The sequence below is a fragment of the Hoplias malabaricus genome, chromosome Y (genome assembly GCF_029633855.1).
Source record: "Hoplias malabaricus isolate fHopMal1 chromosome Y, fHopMal1.hap1, whole genome shotgun sequence".
NCBI classification, from domain to species: Eukaryota; Metazoa; Chordata; class Actinopteri; order Characiformes; family Erythrinidae; genus Hoplias; species Hoplias malabaricus.
Genome location: NC_089820.1, coordinates 41,641,953 through 41,654,573, shown reverse-complemented (window position 1 = coordinate 41,654,573; position 12,621 = coordinate 41,641,953). Strand labels below are relative to the sequence as shown.

The 12,621-nt window shown below is 37.7% G+C and overlaps 1 protein-coding gene across 3 annotated transcripts in view; it reads right to left on the bottom strand.

Moving 5' to 3' along the window:
- Positions 1-1,537: 1,537 nt before the first annotated feature.
- LOC136679518 (85/88 kDa calcium-independent phospholipase A2-like) overlaps positions 1,538-12,621 on the bottom strand; it is a 31,119-nt gene continuing 20,035 nt past the window's right edge. The window contains exons 11-19 of one of the 3 annotated variants that reach the window (XM_066658100.1): positions 11,838-11,928; positions 11,000-11,163; positions 10,113-10,263; positions 9,363-9,499; positions 7,215-7,292; positions 6,807-6,961; positions 5,608-5,775; positions 5,236-5,309; positions 1,538-5,060 (exon numbers count right to left, since the gene is read on the bottom strand). In XM_066658100.1, coding sequence (XP_066514197.1) covers positions 4,916-5,060; positions 5,236-5,309; positions 5,608-5,775; positions 6,807-6,961; positions 7,215-7,292; positions 9,363-9,499; positions 10,113-10,263; positions 11,000-11,163; positions 11,838-11,928 — 1,163 coding nt within the window. In that variant the 3' untranslated portion in view covers positions 1,538-4,915. Of the gene's footprint in view, positions 5,061-5,235; positions 5,310-5,607; positions 5,776-6,806; positions 6,962-7,214; positions 7,293-9,362; positions 9,500-10,112; positions 10,264-10,999; positions 11,164-11,837; positions 11,929-12,621 lie in introns of those variants that run through there. The other 2 variants (XM_066658101.1, XR_010796555.1) reach the window with 2 other exon arrangements.

Sequence of the window (12,621 nt, the reverse complement as noted above, 5' to 3'; positions counted from 1 at the left end):
AGTAAGCTTGCTCCACCTGAGACTTGCCATCACACCTGGGCAAGTGCAACTATACCTGATAATAACACTGACGCACTCAACCACAAGCCCCACACATACACACATTCACATACACACACTCTAGAAGCTGCTTTGCATACTTCATTGCAGACAGTGACTTGTGATGAGGTCACAGGTCAGTTTTCTTTCTGATGATACTTCCTTGCAGATCTTGTTCGTGCAAGTGAGACAACAGTGCACCATCACTCTTGTGTTAGATACACTTGCCTTTTTTTTACTGAAATACAAGCAGTTCTATCCAAGATTTCTCTTGATCTTCCAGGTCATTCTTAAATAAAGTTCATTTTTCTTGGTTTTCCAGGTCTTGCCTCGACTTTCAAAGTTCCTATAAAAGCTGCCACAGCTTAATTTTAGCATATTTTAAACACACATACACTTTATTTTTTTGTTTACAACAAAATAAATATTTTTATCATTTATTTCTGTCCTGTTTCTATTATTATATTAAATTTATTTTATTATTATAAGTCAGGAGTGGACAGTCCCATTGTAATGCAGTGTTCACAGGGTAATTATCAAATCCTTCACAAACCCAAAGTTGAAGAAGCAAATGAACCACCTCAGACCAAATTAGATTGTCAGTTTAAATTAGAGAAATTTTCATAGAATGAATTAGGCAATCGATTTAAATTACAGATCTTCCCATTATACTCATTATATCCTGGATAAGATTTGATCTTGGTCTGGCCCAAAATCAGAAACAATTATTTATTTAAAGCTTTAGACAGTTTTTTTTTTTTTGGTTTTCTGAGGTTGCCTCTAATCATGGAAACGGTGTTAAAATGTTTGCCAGTTCTTGTATACAGGTGGTCCTTTGGTCCCATTTTCATTGACCGAATAGTTTGAACTACATTATATGCTCAAAAGTTGTGGACACCCACTCATAATTAGTGAATTCATCTACTGGAAAGGGGACATATAAACAACACAACCCCATTCTCCCCCTGTTTAAACAACCCTTTTCAGAACCACTAGTTTCAGTGCTATTTCCTTTAACTGAGAATGAGCCACGGCCCAGTTCAGCACAAGGCAGCCAGGAGTGAGGAGCAAGGAGCAGAAGCTCTGATTTCATTTATTTTCACTCAGTTCTCTGTTCTCTTTTGTGCTGTTTCCACTCAGTACTCTCATTTCTTCATGCCTTTGTGTTTGTTTCACTCTTAACCTCATCTTTGTGGCCTCACAAAAGAGCTGTGAGAAATTCAGAAGAGGAGGCATAACAATTCTAAAGTGTTTGCACTTTATATAAGATACAGAACAACATCAGAATGACACATTTTATCCCATAGTTTTCTAGGCAGACAAACAATAGTAATAATAATATAAAAAATAATAATAATAATAAAAAAATAAACAATCCTTGACAAATTTTGGGTTCGTAAGAGCTCCAGATCCCCAAAATAATGTGCAAATGCCCTATAATGTGAAGCTGGCCAAATTTTCCCTGGATTGATGGAAATCCACTCTCAATTTCAGAGAAATGATGGATGAGCAGGTATCTAAAATCATTTGTTATACATTCTTAAAGCTCAGATGTAGTCATCTCTGACCAAAACACACAGACTGAAACTGAATAAATGAAACCTTTTAATGAAGAGATTTACATTTCATAGAAATTAGATTTAATGAATAGATTTGTATTCAGTGCAGTTTTAATAGATGAGTATAAAACACAGTCACTCGGATAGTATAGTCAGTCTGGACTCACATTCATCAACGATACACGAAGCTAACATAACCCACAATGTCAGGAAACAGAGGTAAATTCAAAAATAAACACACAAACAAAGAAGCTGGATAATAATATCAGAGGCAGCATGAGTGTCGTCATTCAAGGGAACTTTTCTTGTAAAATTACTACTTGTTAGGTACAGATTTTTTCATGAAGCCTAAACCTGAAGCATTTCCATTTGTAATAACACTCAGATTTGCTACAAAGATTACTTTGGTGAATCTTGTTTAAGTTTAACATTAAAACATACTGGCTTGTTTAAAAATATGCCCACAGTCAGCTAATTCCAACCCACAAACAGATACTTGTTAAATGGAAAAGGGAGTGTTCACTGGCTTTAAAAAGAAAAAAAAAAGAATGAAAATGCCCTTCAGTAAAAACAGCCAATCTGCTTTCTGATAAACCAGGAAGCAGAAAAAGCCTTCCTTCTTTATGATAAAATAAACATGAACAGTAGCCACGTCTTCATCCAAGACATGTGAAGCCAGCTCACACTCGTTTTTGAACTGCTGTTAATGTAACTCCATTGGAGCTCAACATGTTTGGAGGACAACACCACTTGCTCATTTCTATTATGTGCTGAGTGAAAGGTGGCTATACTAATGCAACGTAAACATTTGTTTTGCCATCAAGTACATGAAATTAGATCTGAATGTAACAGAACATACAAAAATACAAGTTTTTTATAATATGTGGTTAAAACAGAGTTGTACATTTTGAAGAGGGTCCATTACAGGTAGGTCAGTTTACTTCTATAAATCTAAGGCATCAGAATTTTGATTTTAGAATTGAATATTAGCTAGGAAAACAAATAATAAAAATAAAAAAGTTGTGTGTGACCTTCCTATGGTTTATGCGATGGTGCTGACACACACACACAAAAAGGCTATTGGTCATGCTAGTTGTTCTCCAAAATCAAGCCAGTCATCAAGCCGGTTCTTTTGGCGAACCACATTAAAAAGCCAGTTATGTTAGCTAAAGGACACCAATGTTGGCTAGCATCATGCTATGTAATGGACTATCGATCCACCAGTTGTTCTCTCTAACTCTAATGCATCTGGTACTGACTCAAATCAAAGATATATTACCAGTTAGTGACAAGTCATACAGGCCATCTACCAACACAGGAATAGGACTTCACCTCTATTCCTGGCTGAATCACACTAGATAATAAACAACCTTTCATATTTATGGGCACCTAGGGCAAATTCTTCAAATGAATAAATAATCTATTTTTGAACTAAAGTTAAATGGTTCCTGAATTAGTCTTAATCATTTTAATAATTTTTTCAGCATCATGTGTGATGAAGGGCAATTTACATAGAAAAGAAAAAAAAAATATATATGTATGTATATAAAGATACAGATAAATATGAATATGAAACAATGAACTGTATCTGGATAGCTTTTTCTATAATGAATGCATGGATTACATGTTGACATTGACATCAGCAAATATATTGATCATGTGTGTCTGGTTGCTATGGTGAAAGTGTGTTTTGGTCATGTGCAGGGCAATGGTATTAGCCAACATTTGAATAAAAATGTAATTTTGTAGAAATCTGAATTTGTTGTACATGACTTAGTACAACTACATGGTATTTGGACACTTGTTTCTGAAGAAATAAATATCTTAACAACAACTCTTGACCCTGACCTTGGCTTAGCTGACAACTATGGCAAGGTCCATTGGAACTCCACTGAAAAAATACGATATTTGGTTTGCTGTCCGTCTACTGAGAACATATAAACACAGCATAGAACACACATTGCTTGCCAATTTTATAGCTAACTGGCCATTTAAAATCCCAGTTTAGATATTTATAAACAAACTACCAAGCACAGTGCTGTCAGCAAAACCATGCTAAAATAAAAAGGCTGCTTTCTGTTCACATTATGATTTTGATCGAAGGGGGATTACAATCATTAATCCATTCTCCATTACAGATGTCTTGAAATGCCCATCTAACATTTGATCTTAGTGTTCAAAGCAAAAAAATATACTTGTAGACAACTGAACTTGTGTTGACATTCACAAGTCATGTAGTTCTTATAAAAGGAATTCCAGGTCTAAGCTAAATTACACTTTGAGAGAAATGAATAGCAATATCAACAACAAGACTGCTACTATGCCTTGAGGTAAACAAAACGGTTTAAAACCCAACATGTCTTGTCCTAATGGCTTTATTCAGAGGATTTTACCTTTAGAAGAAAAAGGTCTTTATGACAAAACAAACCATTTGTTTTACCACAGGGTATGAAAGCAGTCATTTTCAAAAATCCCATTTATTTCTATCATAGAGAAATCAAACTTGGATTTAGATTTCATGTCATATCAAGACATGTCTGCGGAATGGTCTAAATTTTCAACTGCACCTATAACCAAAATAATAGCATACAAATGCTTTGATAGAAAAACCATAATGCCAAAAACACTAAGAACACCAAGGTGTTAAACCACAACCACAAGAAAAGAGCGCTGTGATCTGTGTAGCTCCAGTGCTGAATCTGTTTTCATCCTCTCCGAGCAAACAGCCTCTTGTTAATCACCCTTTAATTGAAACTGCATTGTGGCCCTTTTGAGATTACTTAATTGCAAAAGGCTGAAATGGAAGTACTCCTCTCAGGTATGCTGTGTCCAATCAAGAGTTTCTAATAATAAACCGTGCTGCTCAGAAAATGCACTCTAATTAAGAAGAGAAATTCTTACTTTGTACTGACTATCACAGTTTGTCATGAATTTCAATGAAAATATAGATAATTTATAGACATTTTGTAAGTAATTTTTGTTTCTGTAATTTAAAGAAAAAGGGATAATCCTAGCTATTGTGTCAGAATAGCACTGGGCTTCTCTATGTTAATGTGCAAAAAATTGCATAGACCTAATCAAATTGCTGAATAGCTGACATTCTAAGTAAAAATAAGTACAACACATTTTAATGCACAATTGCTAGTTATTAGCCATATTTAACATATTATGCCCACGGCATTTTCTTTTTTATTTTCTCCGCAATATACCATAAGGTTTATATGTAAAAACATATTAAATTGGTCAACTTTTGCATTTGAGTGTACTATTATTCTGTTTGCTCTTTGTAACTCTCTATAACAACCTCACATTCTCTTTTAGGGCTGCAGTAGCTGCTGGGAGATCATCTGGATGATATCTCTACTCTCATACAAGTACATCTGAGTCTCCCACAGCATGTCCACCAAAACTGCGTCATTCACTTCATCCAACATGACCTCACTGGAGAGCTGAGGACTCAACCTGAGAGAGAGAGAGAGAGAGAGAGAGAGAGCGAGAGAGAACGAGAGAGAGAGAAAATGAGTTTGGAGCCTAAAGTTGGAAGGTACCTTTGTGTTGCATTCGATCTTGCAAACCAAAAATAAAACTAACTTTCAGTGTATTGCCTGATGCCAACAGACAAAGCATATTTCATTACCTGTGGTAGTTCATGTCAGCCATCTCACACCAGGCTCTAGCTCTGTCTACAGCACAGCCATCTGAGTCAGTGCACTGCAAAACAACAACATTTTGTTCTAGTTACATGGTGTTTGGCAGAAATTATTTGCCATGGCAAAATTACATTTTTATTCATGTTACAATGTAGTGTAAGCATTCTTGCCCGAGCTGGGAATCGAACCCTGCTGTAAAAAATGCATTGATGACAACATTTTTTATTCTACAGATTTATTATTCAGTTATGGGCCTCATAGCCAAATATTATTTGATACAACTACTGTAAATTGAGAATGAATACCTGAAGTGTGGGTTTAAAAGTGCCTTTTGCTTGTTTGTTTGTGTGTGTGCTTACACAGTCCACCAGCATCTTTCCCAGTTCTTTAACACCCACAAAGCTCTTAGCCAGCTCCAAAGGGTTGGTGGGTCGGAACACGTCCACCGAGTTGACCATCACCTGTGGAGGTTTCCCTGTTCCTAGAGAGACCACAATACCCAGCTTGCACACTTCATCCCCCCGACCCTGAAATGCGCACACACACACACACACACACTAGGTGAGGTGAATTAGTCATTATTAGCTGTGTAAATTTACAACACAAAAAGTGTTTGACAAGCTCAGCTCCAATGAAGATCCAAACATGAACATTCATTCATTCATTCATTATCTGTAACCGCTTATCCAGTTCAGGGTCGCGGTGGGTCCAGAGCCTACCTGGAATCATTGGGCGCAAAATAAAAAAAAAATTGCAAAAAAAAAAAAAAAAAAAATCTAGTAAGCTGCCCATACAGAGACTGACGAAGTAGGCAGCTGTTTAAGGGGGCAGCATTCTATTGGACATCTGTCCTCATAAGGCAGAATATAGGGACGCTCTAGTTAGAGCTTGTTCCCCCCTACTGTGCATGACCAGTGTCTACTCACCTCAGCAGCTAGAGTCGCCTCAGCGTGTCAATGTGATGGATTCTTCATTCTTTGCTGACTTAAAATTTAGTTTAAGGCCAGTTTAAGGCAGCACATTTATGGTATCTAAGAACTGGGACAGCCTACGTGTCGGCAACTCGCTGACTGTGACATAAAATGATCTCTATGTAGAAAGCTCACTAGTTTTTGGGACAGAACCATTATATTTTTTAAAAAGAAATTAAAGACTGAAGATATTTCATTTCACAGAAATTATTAGGCGTCTTCTGAAGATCTAGGTTTCCGTAATGCTAGCAGCTGATGTGAACAGTACAATGTGTCTGTTTTTGATTATCACTGTCTGTTATCTGAATGAATAATAAAGACTTAAAAAAAAAAAAAAAAATCAATCAATCAATTTTGGTTTCCCTTTATCACAAATTATCATTAGCGCTCATCAGCCTCATTAAGAGGTCACCAATTTGAATTGTGGTTGTGCCGTGACAGAAACAAAAAAGACATTATCTGTGATTTTATCAGTCGAATCCAATAATTCTGCATGTCCTACGACCTATATACTGGTCAAGACCTAATTTTCTCACCAGACCTGTTACAACGGCCATCCATATGGTGTTCTGAGGATAAAGTAATACCTGAGCATTAAGAGCTTTGTTGTACTGGTGGACTTCTGTCATGGCATCCAGTGTTGGGTTATTGGCCAGCAGCCCTCCGTCTAGGAAGCGCCCCATTGGCCGAAAGTATGTGGGGGCAGCTCCACTTGAGCGGGCAGCACGCCACACTATCTGTTCTGAGAAAGTAAGAAAGAAAGAGAGAGAGAGAGAGAGAGAGAGAGAGAGAGAGAGAGAGAGAGAGAGAGATTTAGATGAAATGATGATGATAAATATAAATGGATAACCCAATACCTATTCCTTGAAGAAAGAATGTAATTAGGCTTCCAGGTGCAGTGACAACTAGATTCACCAAGTGTGTTTTTTCTCTCTCTCTCTGTGACCCTCCTCTTTCCTACTCTCTAGCTCTCTCACTCACACAAATACACACACCTTCCTCTGTCACCTTTCTACGTTTCCTCAAAGGTTCCTGAGTGTATCCTACTATCAACACATCCTCATCTTCCCAGCCTGCAACAACAACAACACTGAGAGGCTACACACACACACACATACACAAAATATCTTTGCTGCTGGAAAAGAAAAAAAATACATTTTCAGGAGGAGGAATTATACCTTGGTTACAAATATATACTATATATTAATCTCTGTTTTTCATGTGGAGTATAATATATCACCAATTCTACTCCAGGGGCCTCGTGTATGTGTGCATGCAAATAAAAAAGTGTCTGAAAAATATACATTAAAAACTCCTGAGCAGAAATTGAGACATATAATACAATTCTTAACAGGAACTCAGAATAATATTTATGAATGTTGCTTGTCTGTGAAATGCCTTGGTCTGAATACCAGGATAAAACAACACAGCTCCATTTTTAACCTATCTAAATATCCTTATTAAAAACAGGTTTCAGTTCCTGTTCCTTTAAATGAGAATATACCTCTGTTTACTACAAATGTAAGGCTCTCAGGAATGAGGTGTGAGTGAACAGAAGCTTTGCTTTTTAGACATTTTTACTTGGTTCACTTTTTCTGTACTAATTTTCACCATATTTAATTAGAACAAATTGCTTTGCTCTGTTTAACCTTGTTTTCACACTCTCACATAAATGTGGTCCAGTACTGTAATGGGAGAGACTCCGAAAAGGAGGAGGGACAACACTGCAGCGAGTGCCTGCTATCTGTTTAAGACACAGCACAAAACAACAACTAATTTTATCCCATGTTTACAGACTGACTTTTGTTTTATTTCAAAGATTGTGGGTTGGAACGAGCTCCCCCAAATTAACGTATTAATGCACTCATACAGCATTTGTAATAAACAAATAATGACTAGCTGGATTAAATATTTCATTCATATCTTAATGTAAATGGATTTACCTAGTCCCCTCCCTGAATCACCACCTAAAAGTGGTGGAGGGGTTTTTGAGTGCCTATGACTACGAGGGTTACCAGGGGCCCATCCTGGAGCCAGGCCTGAGGGAGGAGCTCCTCGGCGAGTGCCTGGTCGCTGGTCCATTTTCCCATAGGCCTCCCACCTGTGGGAGAGGTAGTAATCTGGGTCTGGTGCAATGTGGATCAGGTGTCAGCTGAAGGTGGGGACCCTGGGGTTCTGATCCTGGGTTACTTCTCTACTCTCTCTGGTAGGAATGTAACCTCTCTGGTAGGAAAGGAGCCTGAGCTGGTGCATGAAGTTGAGAGGTACTGGCTAGATATAGTTGGGCTCACCTCGACATACAATATGGGCTCTGGAACAAATCTCCTCGAGGGAGGCGGGATGAAAATTTGACTCTGGTGCTATCCAGGGTGAGAGGCGTAGGGCAGGAGTGTGCTTACTCATAGCCCCTCAGCTCAGAGCCTGTAAGTTGGGGTTTACCCCAGTGGACGATAGGGTAATTTTCCTGCATCTTCGGGTTGGAGAACGGGTTCTGACAGTTCTGAGAACAGCAGTTCTGAGTACTTGGCCTTTTGGGGATCCTAGAAGGGATGCTGGAAAATACTTTTTCTGGGGATTCAACTGTTTTGCTGGGGGACTTGGTGGGGAGGCATGATTGGGAGGAACAGCCCTCCTGATCTGAATCAGAGTGGTGTTCAGTTATTGGATTCCTGTGCCCGTCACAGTTTATCCATAACTGGATAACCGGAGCTGTGGCTGCAAGGTTGTTGGTGCCTGTTGTGGTGGTAATCCCCACACTTGATGGTGTCCAAATCCAAATATCAAAATATTAAGCCATGATTTATATTTCATTTCAAATGATTATGTGATTTATTTATTTATTAAAAAAAAAAATCACATTCCACTGCTTTCACAGAAAAGAGTAAACATCAGAAACACATGTGTACGTGTACAAAATGAACATAAAAATATATAACTGGAAAAAAACAATACCTGGATTCCATGCAGCATAGTATTTGAAAAGCTGAACAGAATTATAATGGGTGTTTTTAACCGTTAAATTACTAGTCAATTGTGTCAAAATGTTGTGAAACTTATCATGTATGCTTAAAAAAATATTTGATGTTATACTTTGGCCATGTTGCCCAACCCTATCTGGAAAGCTTGTGGTGTGTGTATATTACCCTCTGGTATGGTGAGTGGTTTAAAGGTGGCACTAGAAACATATGGAGGGTTTCTGGGCAGGGGAGGAGGTTCATAGTTTCTGAAGATATGCAGCTCCCCTGGGTGCCTGTCTGCTAAAACACTGGTCACCATCACCCTGCGAGAGAGAAACAAAGAGAGTAGGACAGAGAAGAGGGCTATAGATATTTCCAAAGTGGCCAAATTTCTGATTTATTTAACAGGTTTCTAACCATGTACAAACATTCCTATATAGTTTGTCTCCCCCAGGTTGGGTAGTAGATAACATTGTTAAGATGAATAACATACAGAGCACTTATTGACACTTATTCATCTAAGTTGCACAAATTTGAGTCAAATTTCACTGCAAAAAGAGTATTCAAATTCAAATATTTTTTATATTCATCAATATATTCCTCAGCCATTCTATACCATCAAAAAAGTGTGCATATTAATCTGCACATAAGAGTTTCACAATTACCCAGAGGAGCTGTATGTTTGAACACAAACACCCACAACATTACTCAGACTTTATCCTCCTAGCACCCTAGTAAAAACTCTGGGCAAAATCAGAAACAGTGCATGTGAGAACGAAGCAAGAAATGTTCTGGAGTTTTTCCTGCACACACTGCTCACGTGGTGGCCCATGCCTAAATCATGCGTTTCATTTCCTGCGGCAAGAGGGCACCTGACGCAAAAAAGTTGTTTCTCTACAAATTCTGTGCTTTTCATGTGTGAAAGAGACAATTTACTTGGGGTGTTTAACATCAGTCATCTTGGTGTTCTCTCCAAACTCTTTCTGCAGAAATTCCTCTAGAGGGCCAGACTCGTAGGGTCTTGACCCCTTAAACACCTGCTCCTTCATCCGGAAGTACAGACAGCGCAGATACTCCATCGATTTCCCTACACACACATACACACAAAGCGTTATACAAAACAGTTATACACAAAGTAAGTATAACTTACACTTTTGCTTCAGCCAAACACTCAGGTCTAACAGGCTTTTTAAGTTTAAGTTAAAAGAGAAAACATTGATTGAAAAACATATATCGGCACCATATAAGGTGGAAATGTAAAATTGATAAAAAAGGAGTTAAGGCACCAGAATACAACTGGTTACCATTCTCTTGTCTGGATCCTTTTTGGCACTCTCCAGCAAGCATTGACACTGGTGTTTGTAAAACCACACACACAGATTAGGATGACTGATATGTTAAGAATGATACACAACTAAATCTGGACAACAATGGTCCTGTGGCCAGAGACTGTCCAATTATGAATTGTGCTGCATCAGATTAGCAAGAGTTTGTGCCTATAAACATACAAAGTTCATATATGTGGTTTCTGATAAAAATGACCAATTAAAGTACAAGGTCAGCATACAAACACAGTGTGTATTCAACTGTTTAAAAAGAACAGCCATTATAATATTGCCAGTACATGTGTGCACAAGGGCACACACACACACACACACACATTTCCAAACACCAGATGCAGCAGACACATAAACAATTACACACCTGTTTGTTTACATAATTCCCACAAATACATTTAATTTTCACAGATGGTTTAAACAAAAACAAACTATCTCTGTCTCTCTCTCTCTTTTATACACAAACACACACACACACACACACACCATGGACTATAGCCAGGGCCAGAATGCCTCCTGTGCTGGTTCCAGCAACCCAGTCAAATAGTTCTCTGATTGGCCTGCCTGATGCCTTCTCTAATGCAATCAACATCTGGATCAGCACCAAGCCTTTAATGCCTCCTCCATCCAAACAGAGCAACCTGTCCATCCTTTAGACAGAGAGTGACACACACACAGAGACAGAGAGAGAGAGAGAGAGAGAGAGAGAGATGCACAGATTAAGGCTGCTCAATAATTCATAAACCGTTACAAAATATTATTTCTGCAATTTTCATCATTAAAAAACATAAATAAGTCCTTTGTAAACATGCATCTACAGTGAAAAAACTCCCTTCACTTAAACTAGCTTGTAAATACCAAGTACAAATCATTTAGACATGATTTATATTGTCACTCTCAGAGTTCTGAGAGCAATAGCTACTGTCACAACAAATATGCATCGACATAAGGAGCTTTTTGAAGTGTTAGATATTTAGTATGTTATTGTTTTCACGTGTCTGTAGTAAAGAAAAATGATTATAACTGACATAATGTACATCCTTCATCCAATTCATCCTAAATACAGTCAAGATGGGTCCAGCTGGAATCATTGGGACACACCTTGGACAGGACCTCTTGATATGTGTCTTTGTAAAAACTGAAGGACCCAGAAAAAATATATATAATGAAAAATATATAATACTAATAATAATATTATATATATATAGCCCCAGCCATTATTTTCAATTTCTTAAAACAGATGTTAGATTTCTTATTAATTTCATTATATATAAATTATAAGTATAAATTAAGTATAAATCAATTACAATAATTATTAGTTTACCTCTGGCATCCTGTTTTGAAGCCATCTATTTCCATGCGACCTTGACTCATGGCAGAGAGGGCAGCTGCTGTGTAAATTACATCATCGAACCCTACCAGGGAAGCACAGGCAAGATCTTAGGTTAGCTGACATATTTCTAATTGTTGTCTCAGGCCAAACTCATGACAACGACGGACTTGTGCAACTGAGAAATTGTTGCACAAAATGGATGGTCATGTTAAGCTACAACTTGGGTACTGTGGACATCTACAAACTCTTAAAGCTTATATACGGGAATTGAAGAGTTGTATAGGCTTTAGCAATGGACTGGTAACACTAATGGATCAAAGTTAAGATTGCACAATATCTTAACTAAATGTACTTTCCAGGCATGTTCTGTATTTTCTGATGTCCTAAATATATTAAAATTTAAAAAACAATCTGCTTTTAATGAATCTCGGCCATGATAATAGCAGTCAGACATGATTGATTTTTGCAATATTCAGTGGGAATAAGCAGTTCCAGTCAACAGATTTTATAGAAACATCTCAGTAGCCACTTGATCATAGAGATGCAGCTTCTATTAAGACAATACCTCTCTGTTTCTGTATACACTATATGGCCAAATATTTTTAGATCAGTGCTTTAAATTCCTCTGGACAACATTTAGCATTGAGCATGACCAACAGGTGACTTTTGCTTACACCTTAAAGTAGCAGAATGGACTAATTATGCAGAGTGTGTACATAGGTTTGGACATATAGTGTATTAAGCATGGTGCAGACTGCCAAAGCTTTACCTATGA